The 18,365-nt window shown below is 45.0% G+C and overlaps 1 protein-coding gene across 1 annotated transcript in view; it reads left to right on the top strand.

The window, feature by feature from the left end:
- LOC106573013 (pleckstrin homology domain-containing family A member 5) overlaps positions 1 to 18,365 on the top strand; it is an 89,467-nt gene that overhangs the window by 28,044 nt on the left and 43,058 nt on the right. The window contains exons 6-7 of the mRNA XM_014147609.2: positions 9,890 to 10,262; positions 15,263 to 15,483. Of these exons, the coding sequence (XP_014003084.2) occupies positions 9,890 to 10,262; positions 15,263 to 15,483 (594 nt within the window). The remainder of the gene's footprint in view (positions 1 to 9,889; positions 10,263 to 15,262; positions 15,484 to 18,365) is intronic.

Raw genomic sequence — 18,365 nt, 5'->3', positions numbered from 1 at the left:
TTTTTACAAAATACTTATTTTTCTTAACTTGGTTGTTGGTTAACGGCTTGTAAGTAAGCATTTCACTCTAAGGTGAAACCTGTTGTATTTGGCGCATGTGACAAATAACATTTGATTTGATTTGAAGGAATTGTCCGTAGAGCTCCAAGGATAGATCTGGGGAAGGGTACCCAAAAATGTCTACAGCGTTGAAGGTCCCCAAGAACACAGTGGCCTCCATCATTCTTAAATGGAAGAAGTTTGGAAACACCAAGACTCTTCCTTGAGCTGGCCTTCCGGCCAAACTGAGAAATAGGGGGAGAAGGGCCTTGGTCAAGGAGGTGACCAAGAGCCACTTTGACAGAGCTCCAAAGTTATTCTGTGGAGATGGGAGAACCTTCCAAGGGACAACCATCTCTGCAGCACTCCACCAATCAGACCTTTTATGGTAGAGTTGCCAGACGGATGCCACTTCTCACTAAAAGGCACATGACAGCCCGCTTGGAGTTTTCCAAAAGGCACCTAAAGACTCTCAGATCATGAGAAACAAGATTCTGTGGCCTGATGAAACCAAACTATTTGGCCTATTTGACAAGGGTCATGTCTGGAGGAAACCTGGAGCCATCACTACGGTGAGTCATGGCTGTGGCAGCATCATACTTAGGATATTTTTCAGCTGCAAGGACTGGGAGACTAGTCAGGATTGAGGGAAAGATGAACGGCGCAAAGTACATGAAAACCTGCTCCAGAGCGCTCAGGACCTCAGACTGGGGCGAAGGTTCACCTTCCAGCAGAACAACGACCTTAAGCACACAGCCAAGGCAATGCAGGAGTGGCATCGGGACAAGTTTCTGAATCTCCTTGAGTGGCCCAGCCAGAGCCCGGACTTGAACACGATCGAACATCTCTGGAGAGACTTGAAAATTGCTCTGCGGCGACACTTCCTATCCAACCTGACAGAGTTTGAAAGGATCTGCAGAGAAAAATGGGAGAAACTCCCCAAATACAGATGTGCCAAACTTGTAGCGTCATAACCCAGAAGACTCAAGGCTGTAATCTCTGCCAATGTTGCCTCAACAAAGTACTGAGTAAAAGGTCGGAATACTTATGTAAATGTTATATTTAACATTTTTAAACCTGATTTTTGCATTGTCATTATTGGGTATTGTGTGTAGATTGCTGATTTTGTTTTTAAATGGGTCTGAATACTTTCCAAATGCACTGTAAATATATACTGTACCAGTCAAAAGTTTGGAAACACCTAGTCTTTCAATGATTTTTCTATATTTTTACTATTTTCTACATTGTAGAATAATAGTGAAGACATCAAAACTATGAAACTGTAACGGTCGTTGTACGTAGTGGACCAAGGCACAGCGGGTTGAGTGCTCATAGTGACTTTTATTGAACACAAACAAAACAACGATCGAACGAACAGGATTGCATGCTACACACACAGCTATGCAAACAACAACTTCCCACAAAGGGACAGGTGAAAACAGGGCTACTTAAGTATGACTCTCAATCAGCAACAACGATGCACAGCTGTTCCTGATTGAGAGCCATACCAGGCCAACAAAGAAATACACAACATAGAAAAACATAGAAATACAAAACAAGAACATTACCCAAAAACCCCGGAACACATAAATCAAACACCTCTCTTACATAAATACATATCCCATAAACCCTGAACCACATAAAACAAATACCCCCTGCCACGTCCTGACCAAACTACAATAACCAATAACCCCTTATACTGGTCAGGACGTGACAGTACCCCCCCCCCAAAAGGTGCAAACCCCGGACGCACCTCACACAAAAATAAACACAAAATAAACCCCCCAAACTAAAGGGAGGGTAGCTGCCGTCACCGACGGTTCCCGTGCTACACCCCCCCTCCCCAATCCTCCTACTGTGGAGGTGGCTCAGGCTCTGGCCTTAGTCCACCACCTGACCTGTCCACCCCCGCTGAATACCTCTGGCTGAGGCACGTTGCTGAAGACCTCGGGTTGAAGCACTTCGCTGTAGACCTCAGGCAGAAGGACGATTCTGGGAGCTCCGGACTGTAGGGCGACTCTGGGAGCTCTAGACTGTAGGCCGTCTCACTCGGTTCCGGACTGTGGGCCGTCTCTAGACGGGGCACTGTCGCCGGACGCTCTGGACGGGGTACTGTCGTCGGAAGCTCTGGATGGGGTACTGTGCTACACCCCCCCTCCCCAATCCTCCTACTGTGGAGGTGGCTCAGGCTCTGGCCTTAGTCCACCACCTAACCTGTCCACCCCCGCTGAATACCTCTGGCTGAGGCACGTTGCTGAAGACCTCGGGTTGAAGCACTTCGCTGTAGACCTCAGGCAGAAGGACGATTCTGGGAGCTCCGGACTGTAGGGCGACTCTGGGAGCTCCGGACTGTAGGCCGTCTCACTCGGTTCCGGACTGTGGGCCGTCTCTAGACGGGGCACTGTCGCCGGACGCTCTGGATGGGGTACTGTCGCCGGAAGCTCTGGACGGGGTACTGTCGTCGGAAGCTCTGGATAGGGTACTGTCGTCGGAAGCTCTGGACAGGGACTGCGCACTGAAAGCCTGATGCGTGGGGCTGGTAGTGGAGGTACCAGACTGGAGACACGTACCCCAAGGCTAGTGCGAGGGGCAGGAACAGGACGAGTTGGACAGCGCTGACACACTGGAGGCCTGGTGCGTGGGGTTGGTACTGGAGATGCCAGACTGGAAACACGCACCCCAAGGCTAGTGCGGGGAGCAGGAACAGGACGAGTTGGACTGGGCTGATGCACTGGAGGCCTGGTGCGTGGTGCTGGCTTTGGATGTGCCAGACTGGAAACACGCACCTCAGGGCTAGTGCGAGGAGCAGGAACAGGACGAGTTGGACTGGGCTGACGCACTGGAGGCCTGGTGCGTGGGGCTGGTACTGGAGATGCCAGACTGGATACACGCACCCCAAGGCTAGTGCGGGGAGCAGGAACAGGACGAGTTGGACTGGGCTGACGCACTGGAGGCCTGGTGCTGGCTTTGGATGTGCCAGACTGGAAACACGCACGTCAGGGCTAGTGCGAGGAGCAGGAACAGGATGAGTTGGACTGGGCTGACGCACTGGAGGCCTGGTGCGTGGTGCTGGCTTAGGAGATGCCAGACTGGATACACCCACCCCAAGGCTAGTGCGGGGAGCAGGAACAGGATGAGTTGGACTAGGCTGACGCACTGGAAGCCTGGTGCGTGAGACTGGTACTGGAGATGCCAGACTGGATACACGCACCTCAGGGCTAGTGCGAGGAGCAGGAGTAGGACAAGCTGGACTGGGCTGACGCACTGGAGGCCTGGTGCGTGGGCCTGGTACTGTCTTCACCAGACGGCTAGCACGCACCTCAGGACAAGTATGGAGAGCTGACTCAGGTGACATTAATTTTAGGACACGCTCCGTAGGGCGAATGTCGTGCCTAAAACACCAACACAGTAGCTCTCTCATAGTTTTCTCCTCCAATTTTCCCATCAACTCCTTTACAGTCTCTGCTTCGCTCACCTCCACTTTTACCCCGACTGGCTCTGGTTCCATCCTCGGCTCCACCGATCTGTCCATGTGCCCCCCCCAAAAAAATTCCTGGGGCTGCCTCTCATGCATTCTACGTTGGTCCCGCTCTTCGCTCCACTTTCACCTTTCCTCCCTCGGTGTCTCCACCTGTTTCCATGGCAGGTCTTGTCCCCTGCCATTACCTCCTCCCATGTCCAAAATGTCCTCCACTCCCTTCTCTCCCTGGCCCAGGATCCTTCCTCTTCCTCAGCCCGCTGCTTGGTCCGTTGGTGGTGGGAAGTTCTGTAACGGTCGTCGTACGTAGTGGACCAAGGCGCAGTGGGTTGAGTGCTCATAGTGACTTTTATTGAACACAAACAAAACAACGATCGATCGAACAGGATTGCAGGCTACACACACAGCTATGCAAACAACAACATCCTACAAAGGGACAGGTGAAAACAGGGCTACTTAAGTATGACTCTCAATCAGCAACAACGATGTACAGCTGTTCCTGATTGAGAGCCATACCAGGCCAACAAAGAAATACACAACATAGAAAAACATAGAAATATAAAACAAGAACATTACCCAAAAACCCCGGAACACATAAATCAAACACCCCTCTTACATAAATACATATCCCATAAACCCTGAACCACATAAAACAAATACCCCCTGCCACGTCCTAACCAAACTACAATAACCAATAACCCCTTATACTGGTCAGGACGTGACAGAAATAACACATATGGCATCATGTAGTAACCAAAAAAGTGTTAAACAAATGAAAATATATTTTACATGTTAGATTCTTCAAAGTAGCCACCCCGATTGCCTTGATGACAGCTTTGCACACTCTTGGCATTCTCTCATCCAGTTTCATGAGGAATGCTTTTCCAAAAGTCTTGAAGGAGTTCCCACATATGCTGAGCACTTGTTGGCTGCTTTTCCTTCACTCTGCTGTAGAACTCATCCCAAACCATCTCAATTGGGTTGAGGTCAGGTGATTGTGGAGGCCAGGTCATCTGATGCAGCACTCCATCTCTCTTCGTCTTGGTCAAATAGCCCTTACACAGCCTGAAGGTGTGTTGGGTCATTCGCCTGTTGAAAAACAAATGATAGTCCCACTAAGCACAAACCAGATGGGATGGCGTATCGCTGCAGAATGCTGTGGTAGCCATGCTGGTTAAGTGTACTTTGAATTCTAAATAAATCACTGACAGTGTCACCAGCAAAGCAACCACACACCATCACACCTCCTCTTTCATGCTTCATGGTGGGAATCACACATGCAGAGATCATCCGTTCACCTACTCTGTGTCTCACAAAGACATGGCGATTGGTATCAAAAATCTCAAATTTGGACTCATCAGACCAAAGCACCGATTTCCACTGGTCTAAAGTCCATTGCTCGTGTTTCTTGGCCCAAGCAAGTCACTTTTTCTTCTTACCTTTAGACTGATACTGTATGTATACTGTATGATGGTGGGTATAGATATTAAGGACAGTATATTAATACATTTTTTTTGTGTACAGCAGTTTTGTCACAACACATTGCCACAGATGCCTTAAGTTTTGAGAAAGCGCGAAATTGGCATGCTGACTGCAGGAATGTCCATCAGAGCTGTACCAGTAAATTGAATGTTAATTTCTCTACCATAAGCTGCCTCCAATGTCGTTTTAGAGAATTTGTCAGTACGTCCAAACGGCCTCACAACTGCAGACCACGTGTAACCCTGCCAGCACAGCACCTCCACATTCGATTTCTTCACCTGCAGGATCATCTGAGACCAGCCACCCAGACAACGGATGAAACTGTGGGTTTGCACAATTGTAGAATTTCTACACAAATATTCAGAAAACGTCTCAGTAAAGAGTGCTCGTCATTCTCACCATGGTCTTGACCTGACTGCAGTTTGGCGTCGCAGCCGACTTCAGTGGGCAAATGCTCACCTTCGATGGCCACTGGTACGCTGGAGAAGTGTGCTCTTTACGGATGAATCGTCGTTTCAACTCTACCGGGCAGAGGGCAGACAGCGTGTATGGCATCGTGTGGCAAGCAGTTTGCTGATGTCAACGTTGTGAACAGATTGCCCCATGGTGGCAGTTGGGTTATGGTATGGGCAGGCATAAGCTACGGACAATGAACACAATTTGAATTTATCGATGGCAATTTGAATGAACAGATACCGTGACGATATCCTGAGAACCATTGCAGTGCCGTTCATCCGCCGCCATCACCTCATGTTTCAGCATGATAATGCACAGCCGTTGCAAGGATCTGTACACAATTCCTGAAAGCTGAAAATGTCCCTGTTCTTCCATGGCCTGAATACTCACCAGACATGTCAGCAATTGAGCATGTTTGGGATGCTCTGGATAGACGTACACGACAGCATGTTCCAATGCCTGCCAATATCCAGCAACTTTGCACAGCCATTGAAGAGGGACAATGTTCCACAGGTGACGATCAACAGCCTGAAGAAGTCTTTGCAAAGGAGATGTGTCGTGCTGCATGAGGCAAATGGTGTTTTCTGATGGTGTTTTGGTGTTTTCTCTGACCATCAGATACATATCAGTATACCCGCTCATGTGAAATCCATAGATTAGAGCCTAATGAATTTATTTAAATTGACTGATTTCCTTATATGAAATTGTATTAGTCACATGCCAAATACAACAGGTGTAGACCTTACAGTGAAATGCTTACTTATGAGCCCCTAACCAACAATGCAGTTTAAAAAAAAAATATGGATAAGAATAAAAGATAACAAGTAATTAAAGAGCAGAAGTAAAATAGCAATATTGAGGCAATATTCAGGAGGGTACCGATAGAGTCAGTGTGCGGGGGCACCGGTTAGTTGAGGTAGTATGTACATGTAGGTAGAGTTATTAAAGTGACTATGCATAGATGACAACAGAGAGTAGCAGTGGTGTAAAGGGGGGGGAGGGGCAATGCAAATAGTCTGGTTATCCATTTGACTAGATGTTCAGGAGTCTCATGGCTTGGGGATAGAAGCTGTTTAGAAGCGTCTTGGACCTAGACTTGGCGCTCCGGTACCGCTTGCCGTGCGGTAGCAGAGAGAACAGTCTATGACAAGGATGGCTGAAGTCTTTGACAATTTTTAGGCCCTTCCTCTGACACCGCCTGGTATAGAGGTCCTGGATGGCAAGAAGCTTGGCCCCAGTAATGTACTGGGCCGTTCGCACTAACCTCGGTATTGCCTTGCGGTTGGAGGCCGAGCAGTTGCCATACCAGGCAGTGATGCAACCAGTCAGGATGCTCTAGATGGTGCATCTGTAGAACCTTTTGAGGATCTGAGGACCCATGCTAAATCTTTTCAGTCTCCTGAGGGGGAATAGGTTTTGTCATGCCCTCTTCACGACTGTCTTGGTCTGCTTGGACCATGTTAGTTTGTTGGTGATGTGAATACCAAGGAACTTGAAGCTCTCAACCTCTTTTTCCTGTAGTCCACAATCATCTCCTTTATCTCCTTTATCTTGATCACGCTGAGGGAGAGGTTGTTGTCCAAGCAGCACATGGCCAGGTCTCTGACCTGCTCCCTGTAGGCTGTCTTATCGTTGTCTGTGATCAGGCCTACCACTGTTGTGTCAGGCCTACCACTGTTGTGTCATCAGCTGTATGTTGATATTGTCGTCGTTCAGCCACGACTCTGTGAAGCATAAGATTTTACAGTTTTTAATGTCCCGTTGGTAGTTTAATCTTCCGTGTAAATCGTCGATTTTATTCTCCAAGGATTGCACGTTTGCTTGCAGAATGGAGGGAAGTGGGGGTTTATTCGATCGCCTATGAATTCTTAGAAGGCAGCCCACTCTTCGGCCCCTCTTTCTCCTCCGCCTCTTCATGCAGATCACAGGGATCGGGGCCTGTTCCCGAGGAAGCTGTATAACCTTCGTGTCGGGCTCGTCAGATTCGTGTAAGGAAAAAAAGGATTCTGCTAGTCCGTGGTGAGTAATCGCAGTCCTGATGTCTATGTTCTTTTCGGTCATAAGAGACAGTAGGGGCAACATTATGTTCAAAATAAGTTAAAAAATACGTTTTTACAACGCAAATAAACAAACAAAAAAACACAAACGTCTGCCTTCCTCTCCTGCGCCAACAATACTTCAACATTGTTGCATGTTGCGTTTATATTTTTCTTCAGTTTACACAGGGCAGCAGTCTATAAAGTGCAAGGTTGAGTACCAGGTGGAAGCCGGCTAGTAACAGTGAGTAAAGTTCAGGGCAGGATACTGGGCTGGCTAGTGGTGACTATTTTACAATCTGATGGTCTGGATACAGAAGCTGTTTTTCAGTCTCTCAGCCCCAGCTTTGATGCAGCTGTACTGTCTCCACCTTCTAGGTACTGAGGTGAACAGGCCATGGCTCAGGTGGCTGAGGTCCTTCCTGTGACACCAGGTGCTGTCAATGTCCTGGAGGGCAGACAGTGTGCCCATGTTAATGCGTTGGGCTCTGGAGAGCCCTGCGATTGTGGATGGTGCAGCTGCCGTACTAAGTGGTGATACAGCTCAAAAGGATGCTCTTAATGGTTCATCTGTAGAAATTTCTGAGGGTCTTACGGGCCAAAACAAATTTCTTCAGCCTCCTGAGGTTTGAAGAGGCGCTGTTTTGCTTTGTGGATGGACTATTTTAGGTTGTCAGTGATGTGCACGCCTAGGAACTTGAATCTTTTCACCCTCTTCACTGCGGGCCTGTCGATGTGGATGGGGACGTGCTTCCTCTGCTGTTTCCTGAAGTCCACGATCAGCTCCTTCGTCTTGTTGACGTTGAGGGAGATGTTATTTTCCGGGCACCACTCTGCCAGGGCCCTAACCTTCTCCCTGTAGGCAAATGGCACTTTAGTCTATTTATTTGTCTCATCCCATCTCCTCTACTGCTTTTGCCCTTTTCCTTACCTTGTCTTACTCTTAAAACCCGGTGATACAGTCTTAAAATCTGGCTCTTGTAATTCAACCAAAACGTCCCAATATGTTGCTTTATCTTGGAATGCATAATAACCTTTACTTTAGTTGTACCCATTGTACCTCTACTCTAGTTGTTTTAGCATAAAACCTTTCATACATCCATAAAACCACCCAGAAGTAAACAACCTTAAATACAAAAATAAAACTACCTCGCAGCCTTTCTTCCAGCTAAATATACTCCTGATCAGCCAGTCAGTGGTGTGTAATGCAGCAGAAACATGCCTGATGAGGTCATGCAGACAAGGTTTTCATAGGGCCCTATGCGACTTCCATAGTCCTGAAAGCAACACAGACAGGCAGAGGGCAGGGAAACACATTATGTTGCTGGCTACTGCCATTAAACGCCAACGGCCTGAGTTTGGAAACTGGGACGGCTGTCAAACAGATTGGTCTCTCTTACTTTTTTTTCTCTCTTATCTCTTTTTCTCTGTGTCTCTATCGCACTCTCTATCTCTCTCTCTCTTAACACTGATTCCCACGCTGTGTCTTCCAGTGGATTGCCTTTGTTGATGTGACCTTCAGCTCATACAAGGCAAAGGACCAATGGTATCCATTACCTTGAGAGAGCCAAGGCACCAACCTGTTTAACAGATATGTGTGCGCACCTGCATGTGTATCTGTGGAACTCATATGGTACTGCATGAGTGTGTGACCCCAGAGAGGTCAGGGAGTGGTTGCCAGCAGGTCTGAATGAGCGGCAGCACCTTCCGGGCCTGTCAGTCTGGACTGGAGTCAGAGCCAATAGTTTATTGGTGTGTCAGAGATGGATCCCGGGTTCAAATACTATTTATTGAGTATTACTATCCTTTGAGTGTTTGCTTTAGTCTGTCTGTAATGCCAGTTGGGCGGAATTTGCACTTCTGTGACTATTCTATTGGTTCCATTGTGCCAGGCAAGCTCAATCAATTCCAGATAAAGTACCAGTATTTGAAAACATAAAAAATATTATTTGAACCCAAGTCTGTCTCAGAGCTGTTGCCCACATATTATAAAGTATGGCTGAGTGTCAGAGAGGAAGGTTCAATTATGGTATATTCTGACTGGATAAAGGACCCAATCATTGCATCTGTGGAAACGCTGACATCGGTTTCCAGAGTTTCCCCAGTGCTTTATGTAAGGCTTTGCTTGGCTGATTTAGTTATTGGTCTCTATGTGGGGTGTTGCTCCCTTCTCTCTCTCTCTCTATCCTGTTCAACGGTATCTTGATTGTATCTTGTATCTTGGATCGTTGACTTTGCTCTCCTGTTATTCTCTCTCATTCCTCCCTCTCTCCATACCCCTCTCTCCTCATCTTCCTCCTCCTCCCCTCCTCTTCCTCTTACTCCTCCCCCTTCCTCCTCCTCCCATCCTATCCCATCCTCCTCCTCCCATCCTCTCTCCCTCTTTCCATCTCTCCAGCAGGTTACTAAAAGTTGAACAGTGCCGTCCACAGGACATCAGTAACCACATTACCCAGAACCACCGACCAGTCCTAACCCGACCAGTGATCCAGAACAACGAGCGGAACCAAGCTGAGGCTGAGCGGGTACGGGTACTTTACACTGTTGCTGCCGTAACCACAGTAACCTCCACCAAGGAGAAGGGGAACAGGAAGCAGTGTGATGCGGAGCGCTACGGTTTCCAGAAAGAAGGGGCAGAGAGAGACCGTCCGCTTACTAAGATCAACAGCATCAAACTACAGTCGGACCAGGCAGCAGCTGTTGCTGCTAACATCAGAGATGGATCCCCACGACAGGCAGACACACCAGACGGGCTCTACAGATCCCCACAGGTGAACACAAGATATACAAATGGACATAAGAACCAGTGGTGGAAAAAGTACTTGAGTAAAAGTAAAGATACCTTAATAGAAAATTACTCAAGTAAAAGTGAGTCACAGTAAATTAGTACTTGAGTAAAAGTCTAAAAGTATTTGGTTTAAAATGTACTTAAGTATTAAAAGTAAAAGTATGAATAATTTAAAATTCATTATATTAAAGCAAACCAGACGGCACAATTTTCTTTTTCTTTTTTTTACGGATAGCCAGGGGCACACTCCAACAGTCAGACATAATTTAGAAATGATGCATTTGTGTTTAGTGAGTCTTTTTACTTACACCACTGATAAGAATAGAGCGCTAGCTTGAAGTCAGCCATACCTACCTAACAACACTGTTAAATGAACACTTAAGCTGTGACTGACCCTGATATTTATTCTATGATACTGATCAAGACTGTCCCTGATGATCAAGACTGTCCCTGATAGCATTTTCAACACATACACTATACAGTACCAGTCAAAAGTTTGGTCACACCTACTCATTCAAGGGTTTTTCTTTATTTTTACTATTTTCTACATTGTAGAATAACAGTGACATCAAAACTATGAATAGCACATGGAATTATGTAGTAACCAGTCAATCCGAAACATTTCAAGAACTTTGAACGTTTCTTCAAGAGCAGTCGGAAAAACCATCAAGCGCTAGGATGACTGCCACATTAACAGAAGACCAAGAGTTACATCTGCTGCAGAGGATAAGTTCATTAGAGTTACCAGCCTCAAAAATCGTCAATTAACTGCACCTCAGATTGCACTTCACAGAATTCAAGTAATAGAAACATCTCAATATCAACTGTTCAGAGGAGACTGTGGGAATCAGGCCTTCATGGTCGAATTGCTGCAAAGAAACCACTACTAAAGGACACCAAAAATAAGAAAAGACTTGCTTGGGCCAAGCAATGGATATTAGACTGGTGGAAATCTGCCCTTTGGTCTGATGAGTCCAAATTTGAGATTTTTGGTTCCAACTGCCATGTCTTTGTGAGACGCAGAGTACGTAAATGGATGATTTCTGCATGTGTGATTCCCACCATGAAGCATGGAGGAAGAGGTGTGATGGTGTGGGGATGCTTTGCTGGTGACACTGTCTGTGATTTATTTAGAATTCAAGGCACACTTAACCAGCATGGCTACCACAGCATTCTGCAGCGATACGCCATACCATCTGGTTTGCCCTTAGTGGGACTATCATTTGTTTCTACAGGAAAATTACCCAAAACACACCTCCAGGCTTTGTAAGGGTAATTTGGCCAAGAAGGAAAGTGACGGAGTGCTGCATCAGATGACCTGGCCTCCACAATCACCCGACCTCAACCCAGTTGAGATGGTTTGGGATAAGTTTGACCGCAGAGTGAAGGAAAAGCAGCCAACAAGTGCTCAGCATATGTGGGAACTCCTTCAAGACTGTTTTGGTTTCTACATGATTCCATATGTGTTATTTCATAGTTTTGATGTCTTCACTATTATTCTACAATGTAGAAAATTGTAAAAATAAAGAAAAACCCTTGAATGAGTAGGTGTGTCCAAACTTTTGACTGGTACTGTATTTACAAAAGTAAATAATACAAAGAAAAAACCAACCATAATTTTTTTTAGTTTTTTGTACCATCTTTGATATGCAAGAGAAAGGCCTACATGTATTATTCCAGCCCAGGTGCAATGTAGATTTTGGCCACTAGATGGCAGCGGTGTATGTGCAACGTTTTACACTGATGCAATGAACCATTGCATTTCTGCACAAAATGTTGTATCAAGACTGCCCAAATGTGCCTAATTTGTTTGTTAATAACTTTTCATGTTCAAAAATGTCCACTCTCCTCAAACAGTAGCATAGTGTTCTTTCACTAATAGCTACTGTAAATTGGACAGTGCAGTTAGAGTGAAAATAATTCAAGCTTTCTGCTGATATCAGATATCTCTATGTCCTGGAAAGTTTAGTTGTTACTTACAACCTCATGCTAATCGCATTAGCCTACTTTAGCTCAACTGTCCCATGGACGGGACACCGATCCCAAAGAAGTTATTAAATGGGTTTCCATGGCCGAGCAGCTGCACACAAGCCTAAGTTCACCATGCGCAATGCCATGCGTCGGCTGGAGTGGTGTAAAGCTTGACGCCATTGGACTCTGGAGCAGTGGAAACGCGTTCTCTGGAGTGATAAGTCACACTTCACCATCTGGCAGTCTGACTGCCGAATCTGGGTTTGGCGGATGCCAGGAGACGATACCTGCCCCAATGCATAGTGCCAACTGTAAAGTTTGGTGTAGGATGAATAATGGTCTGGGGCTGTTTTTAATGGCCCCTTAGTTCCAGTGACTGGAAAACTTAACGCTACAGCATATAATGACATTTGAAATGATTCTGTGGTTCCAACTTTGTGGCAACAGTTTGGGAAAGGCCCTCTCCTGTTTCAGCATGACTATGACCAGTGCACAAAGCAAGGTCCATACAGAAATGGTTTGTCAAGATCGGTGTGGAAAAACTTGACTGGCCTGCACCACGCCCTTATCTCAACCGTATCAAACACCTTTGGGATGAAATGGAACGCCGACTGCGAGCCAGGCCTAATCGTCCAACATCAGTGCCCGACCTCACTAATGCTCTTGTGGCTGAATGGAAGCAAGTCCCCACAGCAATGTTCCAACATCTAGTGGAAAGCCTTCACAGAAGAGTGGAGGGTGTTATAGCAGCAAAGGGGGAACCAACACCATATTAACTATGGGCTAGGTGGGACGCTAGCGTGCCACCCGTGGTGCACTCCATCAACAGCAGGTGCATTTCAAGAGCGGCAAATTTGAATCCAAATAAATGTCAAAATTCAAATTTTTCAAACATACAACTATTTTACACCCTTTGAAAGATAAACATCTCCTTAATCTAATCACGTTTTACGATTTCAAAAAGGTTTTACGGCGAAAGCATAAATTTAGAGTATGTTAGGACAGTACATTTACAAGAGTTGTGTGTAATGTTTTGTCAATTCGAAGACAGGGTAACCAAAACCATAAAACCAGCTAAAATGATGCACTAACCTTTTACAATCTCCATCAGATGACACTCCTAGGACATTATGTTAGACAATGCATGCATTTTTAGTTCTATCAAGTTCATATTTATATCCAAAAACAGCGTTTTACTATGGCATTGATGTTGAGGAAATCGTTTCCCTCCAATAACCGGCAGTCAAGTCAGCGTCACAAATTAAATAATTAAAATTAGAAAACATTGGTAAAATATTATATTGTCATTTAAAGAATTATAGATTTACATCTCTTGAACGCAATCAACTTGCCAGATTTAAAAATAACCTTACTGGGAAATCACACTTTGCAATAATCTGAGCACTGCGCCCAGAAAAATACGCGTTGCGATACAGACTAGACGTCATGTTGGGGAGATCTAAAATCGAAAATACTATGTAAATAATTCATTACCTTTGATTCTCTTCATCAGATGTCACTTCCAGGTATCACAGGTCCATAACGAATGTAGTTTTGTTCAAAAAAGCTCATCATTTATGTCCAAAAATCTCCGTCTTGTTAGCACATGATCTAAGCCAGCCGGACTTCTCGTCATGAATGAGGGGAAAAAATATATTTACGTTCGTTCAAACATGTCAAACGTTGTATAGCATAAATCATTAGGGCCTTTTTTAACCAGAACATGAATAATATTCAAGGTGGACGAATGCATACTCTTTTATAACGTATTGGAACGAGGGTACCCAACATGAACTCGCGCGCCAGGTGTCTAATGGGACATCATCGTTCCATGGCTCTTGTTCGGTCAGATCTCCCTCCAGAAGACTCAAAACACTTTGTAAAGGCTGGTGACATCTAGTGGAAGCAATAGGAAGTGCCAAAATATTCCTCAGCCCCTGTGTTTTTCAATGGGATAGGTTTAAAGGTAATACAACACATCAGGTATCCACTTCCTGTCAGAAAATGTCTCAGGGTTTTGCCTGCCAAATGAGTTCTGTTATACTCACAGACACCATTCAAACAGTTTTAGAAACTTTAGAGTGTTTTCTATCCATATATAATAAGTATATGCATATTCTAGTTACTGGGTAGGATTAGTAACCAGATTAAATCGGGTACATTTTTTTTATCCAGACGTGCAAATGCTGCCCCCTAGCCCTAACAGGTTTTAATGCCCATAATTTTGGAACGAGATGTTCGACGAGCAGGTGTACACATACTTTTGGTTTTTGTGGTGTAGTTCTGCGCTATAGATCAAATCAGAGTTAGATTATTTGTTACATTGTATTTTTTTCATTTGGTCCAGTTGGTTTCACATTCTCTTTGGTCTTCCAACAACATTCTGGAGGAAAACAGTGTAATAGGCGTTCTAACTGCGACGTGCAGGGCCTAGGCTATATTCAGTAGCCTATGTCCCCTGTATAGCCCCGGCCACCCCTAATTATGCACTCATAAAGGCACTGCTACTCACAAAATGTTTCAAAGATATCAAGTTGTGATAATGTGTAATCAAATGCTTACAGACAAACAATCAATATTACTGCAAGCCTCTTGTTCTTTTCCTGTGTTTGGTCCCGACTGCGTTCACACCTGCAACGAACCTTACCATGGTAGAAATGGAGAATGACGGAGACCACTAATTTTGAGTGAACCACAGTGCGACTTTTGGTGCTCTTCTGAGTGTGGATAGTGTGTTCAACCAGTCCAAACATACCGAACTAAGGGGGTAAATGCACCAGAGTTTGGTAAAACTGCTCCAAAACTATTTGGTGTGAAGGCCCCCTTAATGATATAAATTCTATTGCTGTTGTTTCCTTTATTGGTATACTCTATTTTATGTAATTTTTATTAGTTGAAGCATTGTTCATTGTAAATTGCAGCTGTAGTTATTTATTGTAAATGTCAACCATTTCAAGGAGAGCTTGTGGTATTTCTACAATGTGAGAATAATCTTTGAACTTCGAACTCTAGGTGAATGGGTCTGGGGACCAGAGCCCAGGGGAGATGATGGCCCACCCCGAGCCCCACCAGACCCCCTCCATCCTGGGTAGCATGACCCCTACCACTCCTACCCCCCAGTACCCCCAGCAAGAGCCTGAGCCCAGGGCCCTGACCAAGACCAGCTCCATGCAGCAGCTGGAACAGTGGGTCCGCACACAGAGAGTACGCAACCAGGACGACGACGCTAGAAGGTGGGTGGGTATTTTCTTGGTGTCCCACGATGTTATCTCAGAGAACTTGAAATGTGTATGTATTCCTGGACTGAACAAATAATTCCAGAATAGAAAGTCAATTCAGAAGCCTATACAGTAAAGACTGCATGAACTGCCTCAGTTCCTTCAGTTCCGGTGCATTTTTATTAATTTCTTTCAATATTTGTGATCACTACAAGTAGTGTGCATGACTTGTTTTGCTTTATTTTTTACACATTGTTCACTGACCTCTCTAATACTTTTTCAGACCCACAAAATAGTGTGACAGCGTCCTCTCTCTGATCCAAACCCTTTTAGAAATGTAAAGCCCTCTGTAGGTTCCTACTTTTTGATTCCAGTCACACTGACCAGACCAGAAGACATATGGTAGACCTACCATTGATGCCAAATGTATGAGAGTCTGCTCCTGTCTTCAGTGCAGTAGAGGTTATTGTAGGACAGTCAATTGTGTATTGTTCTTTGTGGACTGTAAGAAAAATGGATCAATACAGTATTCTTCTTATAGCCTGTATCATCTGACATTAGAGGAAAGATAGGGGTGAACTTGTCTTAGTCCTGTTAGAAATTCTGAATCATGCAGCAGCCCAGCACCAGCATCTTGTGTGTGTGTGTGTAGCCAGTCAGCAGGGATCCTGTTTCTTTCGCTCATCATTAGCTAGCAACCTTACCAGCGCCTTTAGCACAGTTCAGTCTGAATAAGCTTTTTATTTTTACAAAACACTACAGTTTAAAGCACCTAATTTTTAAAAATAAGAATGACAATTGTTATATCTACTTTCAGTAGACATCCATTATTTTAAGCCACACATATTTGGCATGAACTATGACATCTCCCCGAAACCAAGCAGGCAGCAGCATTTGCAAACTCTACAGTTTAAATTGTGTATTAAAGTGAGAATAGTCATTCTGCAATATGAGATCATTGCTGGGTGTTTGGATTTCAGTATTGTGCTAAATCTGTACCTTGAGCCAAAGAGAACAGATAGGAACTCATAAATCATTCATGGTAATGCAGTAAACCACAGAGCTGCAGAGGTAAACAATGACAGTACAGTGGGCAGAGGACGAGAGATGGACTGACTAACCGACTGCTCATCTGGGCAAGTTGGTGTTCATTAGGCACCAAACGGAATAAAATGGACTGAAACAGGGAGGAATTATCTGGACTCTGGTCTAATAAGAAAAGCATTTTTTTTTTCATTTTCAGATTCAAAATGTTTTGCTACTGTGCCTTACTGAACACAACCCAGGGCTTGCCCGCTTAATTGGGGGAAGAATGCTCAGCTGACCCATCCTGCCAGATCCTTCAGAGCATCTCCTCATCTTAATTTTGGCTATGGCCTGATTTCTCCATCCAGACAGCAGCCACTTAAATGTTTGCTCCATCTGAACTCCTACTTCTCCAGCAGTGTGTGTTTGTGTGTGTGTGCGCGTGCGTACTCTGTTTACCATTACTGGGCATAAATGGTCTCCATGCCTCACCCCACCCCGCTCCACTGCAGCAGTCACACATGATGCTTAATTTCCACTGAGTTCAGTAGCAGTCTCCAGTCTCTAGTTGCGTTATCCAGCATCTGTAAGTGAGGGTAATAGGCTGCTCTCTGGCTATCATTTTTTTCTGTCTCTGGCTATCTCTCAGTCTCTATCTGCACTGTCTCTGACCTGTGCAAATATTTTTGGTTGGTATTTGGCTAAAGGGTGTTTCTTCTCTTTCCTTTCAAGCATGCCGGTGTGTGCGCACGTATTCTCACACACTTCACACTTCTCAAACACCATGGTGTGTATATCATATCTGTTACACACACACACACATGGGTTATGGCAGCTGACAAATTATTCAAATGAACAGTGGCTAATGGTTCATAGCACAGATGAACTCACCACAAGGTTGGACAAAAAATGTCATCTGGATTTCAGCTAGGAAAATGTGTCATTAACAGTGTGTGTATGCACTCGCTCCAGGAACAGAGCATCACTGCCGTTAGATGCATCTCTGACTGTGATGTTGGCAGTCTGTTACTCTGTTAGATTCACACCCTCAGGATAGTGGTGAGAAGTTTTACAATTAAAGCTGCTTGCTGTTAGCTCGTATATAAAGTTTCATAGATACAGGGTTTGTTAAGGAGAGGAAGTCTTTAACTCTTCATTGAGTGTATTTGTCCTCCAGGGATGTGTTTTCTTCATCCTCTTTATACAGCGCATTCGGAAAGTATTCAGACACATTGACTTTTTCCACATTTTGTTAGTTTACAGCCTCCTTCTAAAATGTATAACATTGTTTTTTCCCTCATTTAATCTATGTACAATACCACATAATGACATGATTTTTAGAAATGTTTGCAAATGTATTAAAAATAAAAAACTGAAATCACATGAACATAAGTATTCAGACCCTGTACTCAGCACTTTCTTGAAGCACCTTTTGGGTATGACGCTACAAGCTTGGCACATCTGTATTTGGCGAGTTTCTCCAATTATTCTCTGCAGATCCTCTCAAGCTCTGTCAGGTTGGATGGGGAGCGTTGATGCACAGCTATTTTCAGGTCTCTCCAGAGATGTTCGATCGGGTTCAAGTCTGGGCTCTGGCTGGGCCACTCAAGGACGTTCAGAGACTAGTCCCGAAGCCACTCCTGTGTTGTCTTGGCTCAGTCCAAAGAGTTCAATCTTGGTTCATCAAACCAGAGGATCTTGTTTCTCATGGCCTGAGTTCTTTACGTGCCTTTTGCCAAAATCCAAGCGGGCTGTCATATGCCTTTTACTGATGAGTGGCTTCCGTCTGGCCACTCTACCATAAAGGCCTGATTGGTGGAGTGCTGCAGAGATGGTTGTCCTTCTGGAAGGTTCCCCACAGAGGAACTCTG

Source organism: Salmo salar, chromosome ssa16, assembly GCF_905237065.1.
Source record: "Salmo salar chromosome ssa16, Ssal_v3.1, whole genome shotgun sequence".
Lineage (NCBI taxonomy): Eukaryota > Metazoa > Chordata > Actinopteri > Salmoniformes > Salmonidae > Salmo > Salmo salar.
Note: the sequence above shows the minus strand (reverse complement) of the source record. Positions and strands in the feature narration are given on the sequence as shown.